This window comes from Cervus elaphus, chromosome 4 (genome assembly GCF_910594005.1).
Source record: "Cervus elaphus chromosome 4, mCerEla1.1, whole genome shotgun sequence".
Lineage (NCBI taxonomy): Eukaryota > Metazoa > Chordata > Mammalia > Artiodactyla > Cervidae > Cervus > Cervus elaphus.
Genome location: NC_057818.1, coordinates 60700579 through 60717509, shown reverse-complemented (window position 1 = coordinate 60717509; position 16931 = coordinate 60700579). Strand labels below are relative to the sequence as shown.

Genomic DNA, 16931 nt, shown 5'->3' with positions numbered 1-16931 from the left:
TTTGGGACCTCTTTTCCTGGGGGTCCACTTAGAACAAAAACTCTTTTTTCTTTCTAATTAAATCATTTTCTTCATTTAGAAACAGCCACCTGTAAGTCAGACCTACTTTCTTTCTCCCTAAAAAAAATGCAATTTTTTGGTAGGAGACTGATGGCCTCCATGTTAAATGTCTTGAATGTTGTCATCTTCCCCTTTGCATTCCCTGAGATACATGGCTCCAGTTGAGGAATTTACACCCAACAAAAACAGGGTAAATAGACAGTCATTCTCTAATCTCAGGGAATAATTATGGCAAGGACAAAGAAAGGATAAAACCCTGTTTGTTAAGGGAGACACTATACACGCCCAGAAAGGCTGTTTGGAGCCAAAACTCACAGGATTATTCCAGGCCATAATGAGTCTTGCTCCTCCCAGAAGCCTTTACTTTGAGATCCAACTTGGCTAAGGTGTGCATGCACACTCCAGGGAGGGTCCTGAGACTAATGAACCAGGGCGAATAAACAAGGTGATTGGCCTGAGGGAAGATGAAGACCCGGAAAACTGCACCTTTGTAAAGAATTTACACTTCCCAAAGGCGTCTCTCTCTCTCCCTGAGGTTGCCCATGTGCCTTGCCACATGTACTTTTCCTTTCAATAAATTTTTTCTTTACTCTTTATCTTCTGCCTCATCATCTGAATTTGTTCTTGACGAGGCAGGCCAGACTAGGGCCCGTAGCCCTAAATGTTGGCTCCTGTGGTCCAGGGGTTAGGAGTCTCGATCTGGGAAATTAAGAACTTGCTTCCAGCTTCCGCTCGCTCCCACTCACTTCTTTGAGCATTCCAAATCAATTTCCTTTCTCATAGCTTTTGTTACTAAAACACGGATCCTACTTTCCTTAAGCAACCATGAACTGTCCTTTATATTAGCATTTTTTGGACTGGTGACCATAAATACCAGTGATAACTTCTAAAAACACTTGCTTTCTTATGGAGAACATCTCAGGGTAGCAGCAAACATATTCATTAATAATCCAAAATCTCTTTAGTTTCTCTATGAGAGGAAATTATCAGTAATCAGTGCCTATGTGTGTGCTAAGTCGCTTCAGGCATGTATGACTCTTTGCAAACCCATGGACTGTAGCCTGCCAGCTCCTCCGTCCATGGGATTCTCCAGGCAAGAATACTGAAGTGGGTTGCCATTTACTTCTCCAGGGATCTTTCTGATACAGGGATTGAACTCTCAGTAATCAGTGTAATACAATAAAAGCATTACACAATTTGATGACTCAACTCATGTCTTTCTTAGATGAGCAAACAAATGTTTTCACTAGATATTTAATGTTGAGTATTTCCCAGTTCATGTGCATCTGAAATTCATTTAATTTCTCGTAACTGTTTGATTTGTAAGTGCTTACTTTTTCTTTTGTAAAGCCAAGTGAATTAGATCTCCCTTACAAACTGACCTCAGCAATATTATCCAAACACAAAGACACACAGTGAGACATGCAGAAATCCAGACACACAGATGGACAGACAGAGACATAGTTTTCTGCTTGAGATTTAAAATGTCTCTTTGACCTTTTTCTTTCCCCTTGGTTTGAGATTCTAGTTTGCCCAAGGTTGAGGCCTCAGGCAAAGCGGGTTGTGTATTTCAAGGACTTGGTAAAGGTTGTGCGCTGTGCTAAGCTGCCTCAGTTGCGCCCAACTATCTGCGATCCCCTGGACTGTATCCTGCCAGGCTGCTCTTTCCATGGGACTCTCCAGGCAAAAACACTCTGGTGGGTGGCTATTCCCTCCTCCAGGGGATCTTCCTAACCCAGGGATCAAACCCACCGTTTCCACACTTGCAGGCAGGTTCTGTACCATTAGAGTCATCTGGGATGCCTGGGAAAGGTTAACTCAAGTTTTCCTAGGCTAGCTGTCTCAACAAGTTAGTTGCTTTTAACTCCATATGCAAAAAGAACTGGTTGTGCACTTTCAAACAGAAAAAAAAATTCATTTTAACCAGTTTTCTCCAGAGTCTAGAGAACATCACAGCTATCCTATGTAAAAAAAGTTACCTTTCCTTTCTATAGTCATAGCTTTGTAGCTAAAATACAGATCAAATAGTGCTCAAATTGACTGTGAAAACAAGGGCAGATGGGCTGATAAAAATCTTGGATTGTCCCTCTGGGCAGATGGGGGTCTTGGATTGTTCAGAAGAATCTGAAGGGGTAAAGAAAACTTGCTAGAGTGGGGGAAGCTGGGCTCACCCTCCCCCCAAGAGACAGGGGCAGTTAGAAGGGGACCAGCTCATGGAGAGGGAGACAGAGGGGTTGGGAGGGGTTTAAGGACACACAGGACAGAGAATGGAGACAGAAAGGGCAGTGGGGGACACTATTGGAGCTGTGGGCCGGCTCAATAGAGAGCCGACCTAAAAAGTGAGGGTTTGATCAGCCAAAATATAATTCTGACACTGTAACATGGACAAACATCCTCACTAATCGCATAATTATTTTTCCAGTAACTTCATTAAGACAGTTTGAAGTTCGCTTTATGTACCTCATGGTAGGAGAGAGAAGGATCCAGCCTCTCATCCAGCAGGGCAGATTCTTATCCTTTCTTAAGGGGCAAGAGTCACGAACATTCAGTAACTTCTAAGGGTTCAGCCCTGCTTAACTTACGGTTCCAATTCTCACACAATCCACAGAAGATGTCCCACGTATTAGCTAATGAATAATAAGGTGAAGCTTCCCATCTGGGAATAAAAACGTCATCAATCTCAATTTCTTGTTTCTTAAAGAGTGGCGTTTTGTCTCACAAATCCTGCTCACAGTGCCAATTAATGCCTTGCCAAAAGTTTTCACTTTCATCTTAGGTTCCAAGGATTTGTTAAGAAAACAAGCCACTCTTTCTATACAAATAAATATTCCAATGTTTATTAGAGAATTATCTAGCTGACTTTCAATATACTAATCCAACCAGTCCATCCTAAAGGAGATCAGTCCAGAGTGTTCATTGGAAGGACTGATGTTGAAGCTGAAGCTCCAGTACTTTGGCCACCTGAAGCAACTAACTCATTTGAAAAGACCCTGATGCTGGGAAAGATTGAGGGCATGAGGAGAAGGCGAGGACAGAGGATGAGATGGTTGGATGGAATCACCAACTCAATGGACGAGTTTGGGTTGATGGGGTTGTAAAGAGTTGGACATGACTGAGTGACTGAACTGAACTGAAAAGACAAGGAAATAAAAACAGCAGAGGATACATCACCGAATTGGCTTCTGACCAACATCCAGACTGGAACAGCCCTGGGAAGCCCCAGGACACAGCACATCTGGAGTCTCAAATGGGTAAAGGTCCCAGGCAGCATGTCCACTCCATGGGTGGGGCTTTAACATTGCAGTTCAGGGTTCCTGCTTATCATCCCAGGATGCAAACTGATGTCACCAATCTGTGAGCAAACAGCAGCTCTGGTTTCATCTTAATGCTGTTTGTTTTGTCTTACGAAACCTGGATGTTCCTAAGACTGGGGCTGGGTTGGTCAGCGCCTCTTTGAACAATCTCAAGGGTGAACAATCTCAAGATTTGTGTGCTAACTTATCTATGGTGCTGCAAGCCTTGCACTCGCAGCAGGCAGTCAGGGTACTCAGTCAGGGTGTGTCCAGGCAGGTTGGAGGCAAGCACAGAGGAATGCACTGCTTTGTCTTGAAACCTAAACAGGATTATTTTTTAAATTTCCCTAACACCCTGGTGGCCACATGGTAAAAAGTTAGCTTGCTGATGCAGGAGACATGGGTTCGATTCTTGTTCTGGGAAGATCTCACATGCCAAGGAGCAACTAAGCTGATGAAGGACAGATACTGAGCCTGTGGAGCGAAACTACTGAAGCCCGTGTGCCTAGAGCTGGTGCTCCACAACAAAAGGAGCCACCGCAACGAGAAGCCATCCACCCTGCAAGCAGAGAGCAGCTCCCACTTGTCTCAAATAGAGAAATGGCCACACAGGAAACAGACCCAGCGCAGCCAAAAAAAAAAAAAGGCCTTGCCTTTGTCTCTGTGGGCGCTAAAGCACCACTGGAGGGTGATGTACATTTCACATGTCAAAGAACAGAGCAGGAAGTTGAGGAGGAGAAAAATCTCCTGAGAGAGTTCACAAACACTAAGTATCTGTTTTCTCACAGAACATTCACACTTCGAGAGTTTTCCAAACACAATGAATGGTGTGGCTTCCTCTCTGTCCTTGTGACAGCTGACCTGAAATCACACTGTTGATCCTTTCCCACTCATCTAATTTTCTGCTATTAGCACCTCATTCTCCACAATCCAGGGATCTTCCTCGTGCTACAAAAATAGAGTTATGATTCAGGTCAGAATCAGAAATTCCTGTTCAGAAGAAATGTCATATACTTGGCTTCTTCCAGAATCCAAACTTTCTTTATTTAAATTAAATGTAATTGCTATCTTTAATAATTTTGTTTATTCATTTATTTTGGCTGGAGTGAGTGATCGCTGCTGCTTGGACTTGTCCCCAAGTTGGGCAAGTAGTGGTTACGCTCCAGTTGCAGTGCTCGTGCTCCTCACTTGCTGTGGCTTCTCCTGGGTGCATGAGCTTCAGTGGTTGTCCCATGTGGGCTCAGTAATCGCAGCTTCCAGACTCTAAACTGCTGCTTTAGTAGTTCTGGTCCACGGGCTTAGCTGCTCTGTGATGTGGGATCTTCCAGACCAGGGATCGAACCTGTATCTACTGCAATGGCAGGTGGAAAATCCCAGCTCTTTTGTCAGTTAAGAAGTGAGGACATTACAGATGGACAGAAAAATATTTCACCAATTACTTTGCTATTTGCCTCCTTCTGAATGCACAGGGAACAGTATATATACAGTATAATATACAGTATAGTATGTATCAGGTATCTAGTTCCTTTCCAAGAGTTAGTGAACCAAGAACACAGGGGTATAAACAGGCAACTGGATATTTCAAAGTTTGAAATCAGCGCTATAAACACTCAAGCTCTGGAAAAACTCCTTGTGTATCACACAGTGGGCAGGCAGAAGGAAAGACAAGTTTGAATTCCCGATGCCAATCATGAAGCCTTACATGTCTGAGTGAACAAGGCTTTCAGCTCAGTCAAGAGCAAGGGAAAATGCAGAGATACCCCAAAATAGATCCCTACTTCAGAGGGAAGTGATCCTCACCCACAGACAGCAGGTTCCTGAGGGTCTCCACCATCACGTCCTTGTACAAGGTCCTCTGGGCAGGGTCCAGGCACTCCCACTCTTCAGGAGTGAAATCTATGAACACATCCTTGAAGGTCAACTGTGCCTGAAATGAAAACACATTTCACCAACGGGCCCTGAGCAGGGTTCGTTCTTATTTTCACAAAAAAGGAGAAGAAGTGAGGTAGGTAAGGTCAATTCAGCTGAAGTAATATTGTGATAGATCCATGGAAATCTATGTGGAGCAAATTGTTGCTCTCTAACTTAATTTCCTGTTTTTTTCATAAGATGATGATATCCTCCAATCAACATGAATTCATCATGGGTGTGTACAAGACATGAAAAACAAACAAATTGCAATCAACAGTGGGTTGTTGATGCAGAAGTGTTACGATTGACAAACTGAGTGACGTTCACTGTCTCGATGAGCTACAGCAAGACTGGTGTCTTCAGAGACGACCAAGTCCACAGCGGCTTTAAAAGAACACAGACTGTGATGAGGATGTCACCATCACACTGACGAGAGGTGTCTCAACACTTCATGCACACTAAGCATTACTCTAAAGACTTTACCGATATCAACTTGTCATCAACATAACAGCAACATTAGGGAAAGATCTGTGTCCATCTTACTGGGAAGAAAACTCTGTCACTCTAAGAAATAGCTTCAATCAAAACAGTTAAGAAATGAGGCAACAGCACCTGAGCTCAGGTGGTTGGGAGAGACAACTGAACCTAAGGAATCAAAGAGTTAAGTAACAGTATCAAAGACCATACACAGAGAGTTCCCTGAGAATACCTGAAACATGTTCAAGGGAGCTGAAGTGCAATGGAACAGCATAAGTGGTCACTATACAGGGTCACCCCCTCTACCTCCTAACCCACACGATGTCAATAATCTGACTACTATTTACATTATTCATGTGATGAGGTAGAAAATATTAAAGGCCATGGAATACACACTTCAGATACAATTGCAACTGCTCTAAGCATAAACTGTATTTATGAGATGGTTTTGTAATAAATCATGGAGTTACATATACATGCACTCATGCATGCACATGGAAACACACAATTGATTGAAACAAGAAGAGTTGTCTTTTTTTCTTTCATTCAATCAAAATTTAGTGAGCATCAACTCTGTGTCCCAAACTGGGAATACAGCAGTGAACATGATGCATATTACAATCTAGCAGCCAGCCGGCCAATTACATCCATAATTTTAACATTCCTATTGTAATATGTGCTCTGAAACAGGCCTGGTGCTAAGAGAAGATTCAACAGAAAGTCTTGACCTACATCGATAAATCAGACAAGGTCTCTGTGAGGAAGAAACACTTAGGATTGGCAAGGTGGGAAATGGAAGAGTTTTGTAAGCAGAGAGAACAGCCTGAGGGCCAGCTCTGAGGCAGGAAGATATTTACTGAACAGAAAACCAGCCAGTGTGACTGCAACGTAGGGAAAGAAGATGGGGTGATGCCAGGTAGAGGCTGATTTCTGCAAGGCCTATAAACTGAGGATGTTATTTCAAAAGCAACTGGACAGCACTTAAGAATCCGTAGGAGGAAAGTTAGAGATTTAGGGTTGTTTTTCAGCACTCACTCTGCTATGTGAGGAGGCTGTTGTTCAGTTGACTCCGTCATGTCAGACTCTTTGGGACGCCATGGACTGATGCCTGCCAGGGTCCTCTGTCCATGGGATTCTTCAGGCAAGAAAACTGGAGTGGGTGGCCATTCCCTTCTCCTGTTCATGTGTATTTTGGCATCTTTGGGGCATTAAAAATGAATCAAATGTATTTCAGTACGTTTGTTAATATGCTGTTTCCTTTTCACAGCTTCTTTGGTTTGTTTATGCTGGGCCTTCGTTGCCGTGATCAGCTCTCTCTACTTGTGGCTGCACTGCATGGAGGTGAGTCTGCAGTGCCCAGGCTTCTCATCGCAGTGGCTTCTCTTGTTTTGGAAGACAAGCTCAAGTATGCGGGCTTCAGTAGTTAAGGATTCCGGGCTCCAGAGCAGAGCCTCAGCAGTTGTTGGGCATGGGCTTAGTTGCTCTGCAGCATCTTCCAGGAATTGGGAAGGAACTTGTGTACCCTACACTGGCAGGCACATTCCTATTCACTGTATCACCAGGGACGTCCTCAAGATTATCTTATACAATTAAAAACATAAATAGTACAAGCAGAAAATAATACACAAATTACTTTAACGCCAATCTGTATAAAATACCTGTATTTAAAAATAATATGAGGGCTTCCCTGGTGGCTCAGTGGTAAAGAGTCCACTGACCAACATAAGAAACACAGGTTGTTGCCTGCTCCGCTAAGATCCCACATGCTGAGGGGCAACTAATCCTGTGAACCTTAATTTCTAAGCCAGAGCTCCAGAGCCCAGGAGGTGAAACTACTGAAGTCAGTGCACTCTAGAGCCTGGGCTGCAAGACAAGAGAAGCCACGGCAATGAGAAGCCCGCACACTGCAACTAGAGAGTGGCCACCACTCATCAGAATTAGATGGAAGCCATTACAGCAATGAAGAGTTAGTAGAGCAAATAAATATATTTAAAAAATAATAATGTGATTTTATTCTTAATTTTAGGTATACAGTTATTAACAAAACTCAGAGTTTACTATTTTATTCCAATAATAAAACATTAAATCAAGATTAGTAAAGCTGGGGAATTCCCTGGCGGTCCAGTGGTTAAGATTCCACACTTCCACTGCAGGGTTTCGGGTTGAACCACTACTCAGGGAACTAAATCCTGTAAGCTGCACTGTGCAGCCAAAAAAGAAAGAACAAAAATTAGCAAACTATATTTCATAGTTTAAATGAGATGATGTAATGGAACACTCTCTAGCCCTGAGGTCTTTTTCTGGTTTTTCTATTCGATTCTGAAACACTACGATTTTAAGGAGGTCCTCATTTAGTTTTAAATGTACTATAAAAAGTGAGAACTAATTTCTCCTGGTTAGTTCCTTTTTCCAGATTTTACCACATACTCTGCATACGAACCCCTGACTCCAGGGGCAGCTTCTTTACCCTGGTTGACAGAGAGCAGACAGCGCACCCATAGAGGCCCTAAGCAATCCCTGCTGCCCAACAGCACTGAGACCCCGTCTCCAACCCGTGGGTGAGAAGCCCTGCCCAGGACGGTGCCCAGGGGAGCCTCCTCACAAGGACCAGGTCACGGGTCATGGGGAGACGGGATCTAAGTGGAGACGACAGGCCCTGAGGGAAGGCCCCGGGTGAGTGTGCGTGTACAGGAGTCAGACAGGACACTCCAGAGTCAGACACGATTAGCGAGTCCAGAGAAGGGCATTTCAGGAAGGACAGACTGAATATGACCTCACCTGAGAAAGAGCCATGCCTGACTCCTTTTCTGTCCTCTTCCTCAACTTCAGGGCTTCCTCAGGCAACACAAGTCTTCAGAGGTCTATCATGAAAGTGAAAACATGCTGTTTAATGCTTAGAGTCAACACATCCCCTTCCTGAGCCCCAACCACACACAGGGAAGCCCTCACCATGAGGGACACACAGTCCCCTGTGCCCACTGTCTCAGGAGGGACTCAGGACAGGCAACTCCAGCACAGAGTCCAACACGGGACTTTCCCACACTTTCCCTGGGATCACACTCCCCTCCTGGTGAGGCCTCATGCACACAGCAGCAGGGGGCACCTCTGCTGACCCCACGATGCCCATCAGGCCACACAGCAGGCCCTGGTCGAGCCCCACTCAGAGCAGAGTGCCCTCCCCTCCCCCAGGGCCCGATCTCAGTCTCAGAAGTAGAGGCTAAGAGCCCTGGTGCTCAATGCAGGATCCAGATCGTTATCATCTGCAGCTCTGTGCACATTCCTGGGGTGAGGCCCCACACGAGATCCTGAGGAGCGTGTCTGATGGGGGAGAACCGACTAATGAAAGGGTTATGTATATACATACCATACACCCTGTGACCATGTGACACATGTGTACACTGTGAAGTATTTATCACAATTCACTAACCAACACATCCATCACCTCCGAATTCCCATGTTCTGTGTGTGGTGACAACACTGATGACGTATTCTCCTGACAAATTCCCAGCATGCAGTAACAGAATAGGATTAACTATGGTCAGCATGCTGCACACACCTTCCCAGGACGTACTCATTTTACAACTCAAAGTCTGTACCTTTTGACCAACATCTCCCCATCCTCCCCACCTCCCAGCCCCAGATAACCACCATCCCACTGTCTGGTGCTAGTGAGTTTCACTTTTTTTAGATTCCACATATAAGCGAGCACATACAATATCAGTCTTTCCCTGTCTGTCTCAGTTCACGAAGCATAATATTCTCTACATTCATCCAAGTTGTCCCAAGTGACAAATACATCGTTTTTTATGGGTGCATAATGTCATTATATATATGTGTGTGTGATAGCCTGTGTGTATGTTGCCAATCAGGACTTCCCTGGTAGCTCAGATGGTAAAGAATCTGCCAGCAATGCAGGACACCTGGGTCGACCCGTGGGTCAGGAAAACCCCCTGCAGAAGGGAATGGCAGCCCACTCCAGTATTCTTGTCTGGAGGATTCCATGGATAAGGAGCCTGGAGGTTACAGTCCATGGAGTGGCAAAGAGTCTGACACGACTGAGTGACTAACACTGAGCAAAACTAGCATTTATCAGCCTGGATCCTTGGGCACTTTAATCAACAGAAATAGTTAAGAGACCAGAGGAGAAATTCAGGGACCACTTATTGGGCCTCCTGCCGCATTAAAGCAGAGCACCAAAAAGAAGTAGGTGCTCTTGCTCCTCTCAAAAAAGGATGTGCGAGCTGGTTCCTTAAATGTGGGTAAAGGTAGGCATGGATTAGTGGTTAAGGCCAGAAGGTAGTTGAGGATATCTGACCCCTGTTGGCCCCACTAGTGGTGCTGTGGGCAGGGGTCATGGGCAGTGAGCTCTTTTGCTTCTGGAGACTCAGACATAACAGTTGGTTTGTGGCTCTTTTCTTTCTTATCGTTCAGTGGTTAAGAACCTGCCTGGGTATGCAAGGGATATGGGTTCAGTCACTGGTGGGGGAACTAAGATCCCACATGCGGTGGAGCAACCAAGCCCGAGCACCACAACCAGAGAGTCTGTGCACTGAAACTAAAGATCCTGCAGGACGCAGGTGAAGCCAAATACATAAACATTTAAAAAAATTTTTTGATTTGCTTCTCTTGGATACATAATCAGAAGTGAGACTGTGAGATCCTATGCATGCTCTGTTTTTAATCATTGGGTAACTTCCGTACTGAACGTCCAGAACAAGTCTGTGTGGTACAGGTTGCTGTGGAATTGATGGCCCTCGGATTCTAGGAACAATCCTTCTCTACACCATGCAATTTTATGGCCCCTCCCTAGCAAAATCGTTCACCACCAAAGCCCTGGACCAACTGTTTCCCCTTTGAGGCCGAAAGGAACTTCCAAACCTCCATCTGGTCCAACACATTCCCCAGATCCCAGTAATAATCCACCTATCCTGCTATGCAATCCCAAGAAGGTTCCAAAACTTAACAACTCCTGTGTTTATGATGGAATAATAACACAAGACGCTCAAACACAAACCAGACTCAAGATATTTTCTTATCAGTCACAGTGACCCCAGCCAATCTTGCTTCTTTCCTCCACAGGTGTGAATATGAGTTTCCCAAACCCAGACATGCAAACTTCAGTCACAGCATCTGTGCCCCAGGGAACCTGAGCTAAGACACTATGGCATGTCCACCATTCCATGCAGCCCACCATTAGCCATGAGCCACATCCAGGTCCTCTAGCCAGAATTGAAAACGCCTTTGTCAACAGTTTCACACACCCCGTGATCCCACAACTATGCTTGTCTGTCTCTCTCTCACACACACACACCATTTATTCATTCCATCCAGAGGTGCACTGTTGCTACCAACAAGCTCCCTTTAACTTTCCCCTGTTTTTCTACCTCTTCTCCAAGCATGGCTGAATAAGAGGGCTAAAGAGCCAAGACTGGGACTTCCTCGGTGGTTCAGTGGTTAGGAATCCGCCTGCCAATGCAGGGACACAGGTTCCATTCCTGGCCTGGGAAGATTCCACATGCTGTGGGGCATTTAAGCCTGCAAGCCACAACTACTGAAGCCTGCCTGGCCTAGAACCCACACTCTGCAACAAAAAGCCACTGCGATGAGAAGCCTGCACACTGCAACTAGAGCAGCCCCTGCTCACTACAACCAGAGAAAACCCACCCCAGCAATGAAGACCCAATGTAGCCAAAAATTAAAAAAAAAAAAAAAGAAAGAGCAGAGACCATTGGGCGTGGGCATCACAACAAAAATGCACCCTAGCTGCAAATCCACAAACCCTGGGCACTTAGTATGGAGACCAAGAAGCTGGTGCTCTTGGGAAAACCTGTCAGTGACTGCAGACGTTATGCAGTTGAGGGATGGTTGGTAAAGAAGTCACAAAGAGAGAGGTCCCATCTCACTGGCTCCTCTTCTCCGTGCTCACAGCTAACTGGCAGATACCCCAGCTCATTGAGGGGGCTGGGGGATAGGGAGGTGTCTCCTTCATATGCACTTAACTTTGAAACCTTCGGGCCACTCCAAACACAGTAAACTCAGCATCCCCTGCTCTGAGCAGATGAACTGCTGGAAGGCAAAGCTGCTGTCCAAGATGGCAACTGGTCCCTGGATGGACAGAGGTTAGAAGACCTGGGGGCTGCAGCTGGGCAGTGACACAGTAACTAAAACATGGGGAAACCTCAAGACACTAGATCTAATGGGCTTTTTAGGACTCCCAACATCTTTTGCTTTTGAGGAATTGAAGTGTCCACAGACACCTTCTTCCAACAACACAAGAGAAGACTCTACACATGGATATAACCAGATAGTCAATACCGAAATCAGATTGATTATACTCTCTGCAGTCAAAGATGGAGGAGCTCTATACAGTCAGCAAAAACAAGACCAGGAGCTGACTGTGGCTCAGATCATGAACTCCTTATTAAAAAATTCAGACTTAAATTGAAGAAAGTAGGGAAAACCACTAGACCATTCAGGTATGACCTAAATCAAATTCCTTATGATTATACAGTGGAAGGGAAAAATAGATTCAAGGGATTAGATCTGATAGAGTGCCTGAAGAACTATGGATGGAGGTTTGTGACACTGTACAGGAGGCAGTGTTCAAGACCATCCCCATGGAAAAGAAATGCAAAAAGGCAAAATGGTTGCCTGAGGAGGCCTTACAAATAGCTGAGAAAAGAAGAGAAGTGAAAGGCAAAGGAGAAAAGGAAAGATATACCTATTTGAATACAGAGTTCAAAAGAATAGTGAGGAGAGATAAGAAAGCCTTCTGCAGTGATCAATGCAAAGAAATAGAGGAAAACAACAGAATGGGAAAGACTAGAGAACTCTTTAAGAAAATTAGAGACATCAAGGCAACTTTTCATGCAAAGATGGGCACAATCAAGGACAGAAATGGTACGGACCTAACAGAAGCAGAAGATATTAAAAAGAGGTGCCAAGAATACATAGAAGAACTATAGAAAAAAAGATCTTCACGACCCAGATGTGATCACTCACCTAGAGTCAGACATCCTGGAACGAGAAGTTAAGTGGGCCTTAGCAAGCATCACTATGAACAAAGCTAGTTGAGGTGATGGAATTCCAGTTGAGCTATTTCAAATCCTGAAAGATGATGCTGTGGAAGCGCTGCACTCAATATGCCAGCAAATTTGGAAAACTCAATCAGTGGCCACAGGACTGGAAAAGGTCAGTTTTCATTCCAATCCCAAGGAAGGACAACACCAAAGAATGCTCAAACTACTGCACAATTGCCCTCATCTCACACGCTAGCAAAGTAATGTTCAAAATTCTCCAAGCCAGGGTTCAACAGTATGTGAACCGTGAACTTCCAGATGTTCAAGCTGGATTTAGAAAAGGCAGAGGAACGAGAAATCAAATTGCCAACATCTGCGGGATCATCGAAAAAGCAAGAGAGTTCCAGGAAAACATCTGTTTCTGCTTTACTGACTATGACAAAGCCTTTGACTGTGTGGACCACAACAAACTGAAAAATTCTGAAAGATATGGGAATACCAGACCACCTGACCTGCCTCCTGAGAAATCTGTAAGCAGGTCAGGAAGTAACAGTTAGAATTGGACATGGAACAAGAGACTGGTTCTAAATAGGGAAAGGAGTATGTGAAAACCGTATATTGTCACCCTGCTTATTTAACTTATATGCAGAATACATCATGAGAAATGCTGGGCTGGATGAAGCACAACCTGGAATCAAGACTACCGGGAGAAATATCAATAACCTCAGATATGCAGATGCCACCACCCTTATGGTAGAAAGCGAAGAACTAAGAGCCTCTTGATGAAACTGAAAGAGAAGAGTGACAAAGTTGGCTTATAACTCAATATTCAGAAAACTAAGATCATGGCATCTTGTTCCATCACTTCATGGCAAATAGATGGGGAAACATTGGAAACAGTGACAAGACTTTATTTTTCTGGGCTCCAAAATCACTGCAGATGGTGATTGCAGCCATGAAATTAAAAGGTGCTTGCTCCTTGGAAGAAAAGTTACGACCAACCTAGACAGCATATTAAAAAGCAGAGACATTACTTTTCCAACAAAGGTCTGTCTAGTCAAAGCTATGGTTTTTTCCAACAGTCATGTATGGATGTGAGAGCTGGAGTATAAAGAAAGCTGAGTGCTGAAGAACTGATGCTTTTGAACTGTGGTAGTGGAGAAGAATCTTGAGACTTCCTTGGCTTGTAAGGAGATCCAACCAGTCCATCTTAAAGGAAATCAGTCCTGAATATTCATTGGAAGGACTGATGCTGAAGCTGAAACTCCAATACTTTGGCCACCTGATGTGAAGAACTGACTCATTAGAAAAGACCCCGATGCTGGGAAAGATTGAAGGCAGGAGGAAAAGCGGACAACAGAGGATGAGATGGTTGGATGGGGTCACTGACTCAATGGACATGAGTCTGAGTAGACTCCGGGAGTTGGTGATGGACCGGGAGGCCTGGCGTGCTGCAGTCCACGGGGTTGCAAAGAGTCAGACATGACTGAGCAACTGAACTGAACTGAACATCTTTTGCTTTTTAGGAATCAAGTGTCCACATGGGGTCAAAGAGTTGAAATGTCCAGAACAGATATGGGAACCATCACCACCTACCCTGTCCCCTCTGTCTCCCGTGAGAATTGAGTTCAAACTACAGTCATAGTCTGTATGGGAATTCCTAATAACGTACTTTCACAGCCTTGAGAAATTCCACAGAAATAACACCTGGAAAAACAGCATATACCTAGAAACTATGTTAATGATTATCTTTCATGTTTTTCTTAAGGAAAATTGCCTTGTTACAAACCCCAAGGTCAGACCCAGGAGAGAGTATGACTGGGATCATGAAAGCATGGACCTTGGAACACTGGGTCAGCACCAGGCATGAATGCTGCCTACGGACTTGCTAATTGTTCCCGAGACTAGCCCAGAAGGGAACAACCTGGGGTAAACACAAGGAGATCTGGACTCTGTCAGTGTAGTCCATGACATTTAGAAGTACGTGATTAACACAGCATGTGTCTTAAGAAAGATAAGATCTGAGAAAGTCTTGTTGTCTGCAATTAGGAATAAAAGCTGGACTCAGAGTGGACTCTGCACCTCAGTCCAACAGAGGCTGCAGGTCCCCTGACCCACTGCACCAGATTTCATGTTCTGTCTTCATTCTTGTTGCTTGCTCCCAGACCATCAGGGCAACACTAGTCCTCATCCCCAGAGTGAGATGCTGCAAGCATCCTGGGAGGAAGAGGAACATGGTGCATACTTCAATGAAGGGAAAACAGGAACGACTCCAAATAATCAAAGGACAAGGGCATTTCTGATGAGGGTGATTAATACAGAAGCACTAAACCTGGCTTAATGTGACAGAGAATATCAGAAGGAGATAGGGAGACCTCTCTGGTCTAGAACTGAAGGAACAGAAAGAGCAAGGGCCATGGTAATTAATGACCAAAGGCAGGTGTAGAAACTAAGATCCGAGACATAGAAGGTTTCTATATTTATGAACAAGGACTAAGTGAATGTGACCAGGACAGAATGACCATGAGAACAGGGTCGGCTCCCAGGATGAGGCTGGAGACACTGGCAGAGGTCAGGATGCTGCTCTGAGGACATGGGGAAGCCAGTGGAGGTGGCAGGTGTCGCTGCACATTGACCTTTACTCACAGAAGACGGCTCATGATTCTCTCTGACTCTGAGCCTATGCTCCTGCCTCCATCCTACTGTTCTGTCTTTTTCATTTTAGAAAACTAAGGTCCATTTAAAATTCTTATAAAAACTGGGTACTCCCTCCAAGAAGAACTGCCACACACAGTTAGACAACTCAATTTGGCCAATCATTTCAGGGGTCCCTGTTGCTCAGCTTCTGGACCTGAAGAAGCATCATCAGATCAACTCATAGCTCACTAGTTACCAGATTGCATAAAAGAGAGGAAAATGGAGTATCAGACTAACTGCTTAAATTAGATTTGACTCTTAACATAAAAGATCGCTGACATCCTTACTCATCAAAATAGTCTGTAACTATTTACTAGTTACCAAAAAAGTTTCCAGATAAAACATGAAGAGGAGACAGAGAACAGGTCTCAAATAAATGTGAAAGAAACCTAAAGTGAATCAGCGTGTTAAAATTTTTTCATTGAAGAATACTGGTGCAAGGTATTAAAAAAAAAAGTTGAGAATATAGCATATGTAGAGAAGAATGAAATGAATTAATTACAGGAGGCCACCAAATCTTATTTCAGAAGTGAATAATTGTTTACAAGAAAGTTGCTATTGAATGAACAAATCTTTATCTCAAGCTACAAAAAAGAATTAAATGTAAAAGGAGAGCTAAAAGTAAAATAATCGCAAAGTACAAGTTCCTTGAAAAGGCATCATGGAGTAAGAGTCAGTCAGTTCTTGCCCCACTTCTCTCACATAACCTCTACACCAGGAACAGGGAAGAGGTGACCCACACCTGAGAGAATCAAATCACTACCACAGCCCCCACCTCAACAAGCTCTACACATGGATGGTCTTTTAATACAAATAATTACAAAATGCACACGCCTTACAGACAGAAGTTTTCTAATTCTCATCCTCATCTATATAATCTAAGGAAACAAGTTTTAAAATTACTAGATTTTAAACCCAAAAATCAATGCATCACGACTTAATAATTCTTACCCAACCAATTCAGCGCTCGTCTGGATCTAGTCCCCTCCCCCACCTGCACACCAGTTGTTTCCACTTAATTTGGTTTATGTTTCCCTACTTCTTTCTCCGTCTCCCTTCCTCTTCCCCTCTGCTCTCCTGCTGTGCCTGTCCTCTACTTCTTCCCTGCCTCCCATCCGGCCTCTCTCTGCCATCTGTTCGCCTTGAAGTTGCTTTCTCTCCAACCTCCCTGGTGATCCTCAATCTCCATATTTCAGCCTTTCTTCCTCCATCTCTGCCCTCCCTTCCTCCCAACTCTCTGGCACTCCCAAGAGGCTATGCTTCCTCTCAGCTCGCTTTCTTTCTCAGCTCCTCCAATCATTTTCTCTCCCAGCAGGATATTGCTCTGTAAGTCAAGGTCCCAACACTTGTATCCCCTTTGCGGGCTCTCTGTGTTAACTGCGTCTCCACTGTTGCCCTCTTCGAGAACCCTGATTTACAGTCCCTCTCCCTTGAAGGCTACAGAAGGGGGCGGCAAAGGGTGAGATGGTGAGAT

The 16931-nt window shown here is 44.4% G+C and overlaps 2 protein-coding genes across 6 annotated transcripts in view; both read right to left on the bottom strand.

Annotated features, from left to right (window-relative positions):
* Nucleotides 1-16931, bottom strand: part of LOC122689617 (zinc finger protein 665-like) — a 53482-nt gene that overhangs the window by 7581 nt on the left and 28970 nt on the right. For 2 of the 5 annotated variants that reach the window (XM_043896229.1, XM_043896234.1), the window contains 2 exons: nt 8520-8602; nt 5154-5280 (listed from right to left, as the gene is read on the bottom strand). In XM_043896229.1, the coding sequence (XP_043752164.1) occupies nt 5154-5280; nt 8520-8534 (142 nt within the window). In that variant the 5' untranslated portion in view covers nt 8535-8602. Of the gene's footprint in view, nt 1-5131; nt 5281-6776; nt 6940-8519; nt 8603-11339; nt 11350-16931 lie in introns of those variants that run through there. The other 3 variants (XM_043896248.1, XM_043896242.1, XM_043896255.1) reach the window with 3 other exon arrangements.
* Nucleotides 1-16931, bottom strand: part of LOC122689567 (zinc finger protein 665-like) — a 119986-nt gene that overhangs the window by 102178 nt on the left and 877 nt on the right. The window lies entirely within an intron of this gene.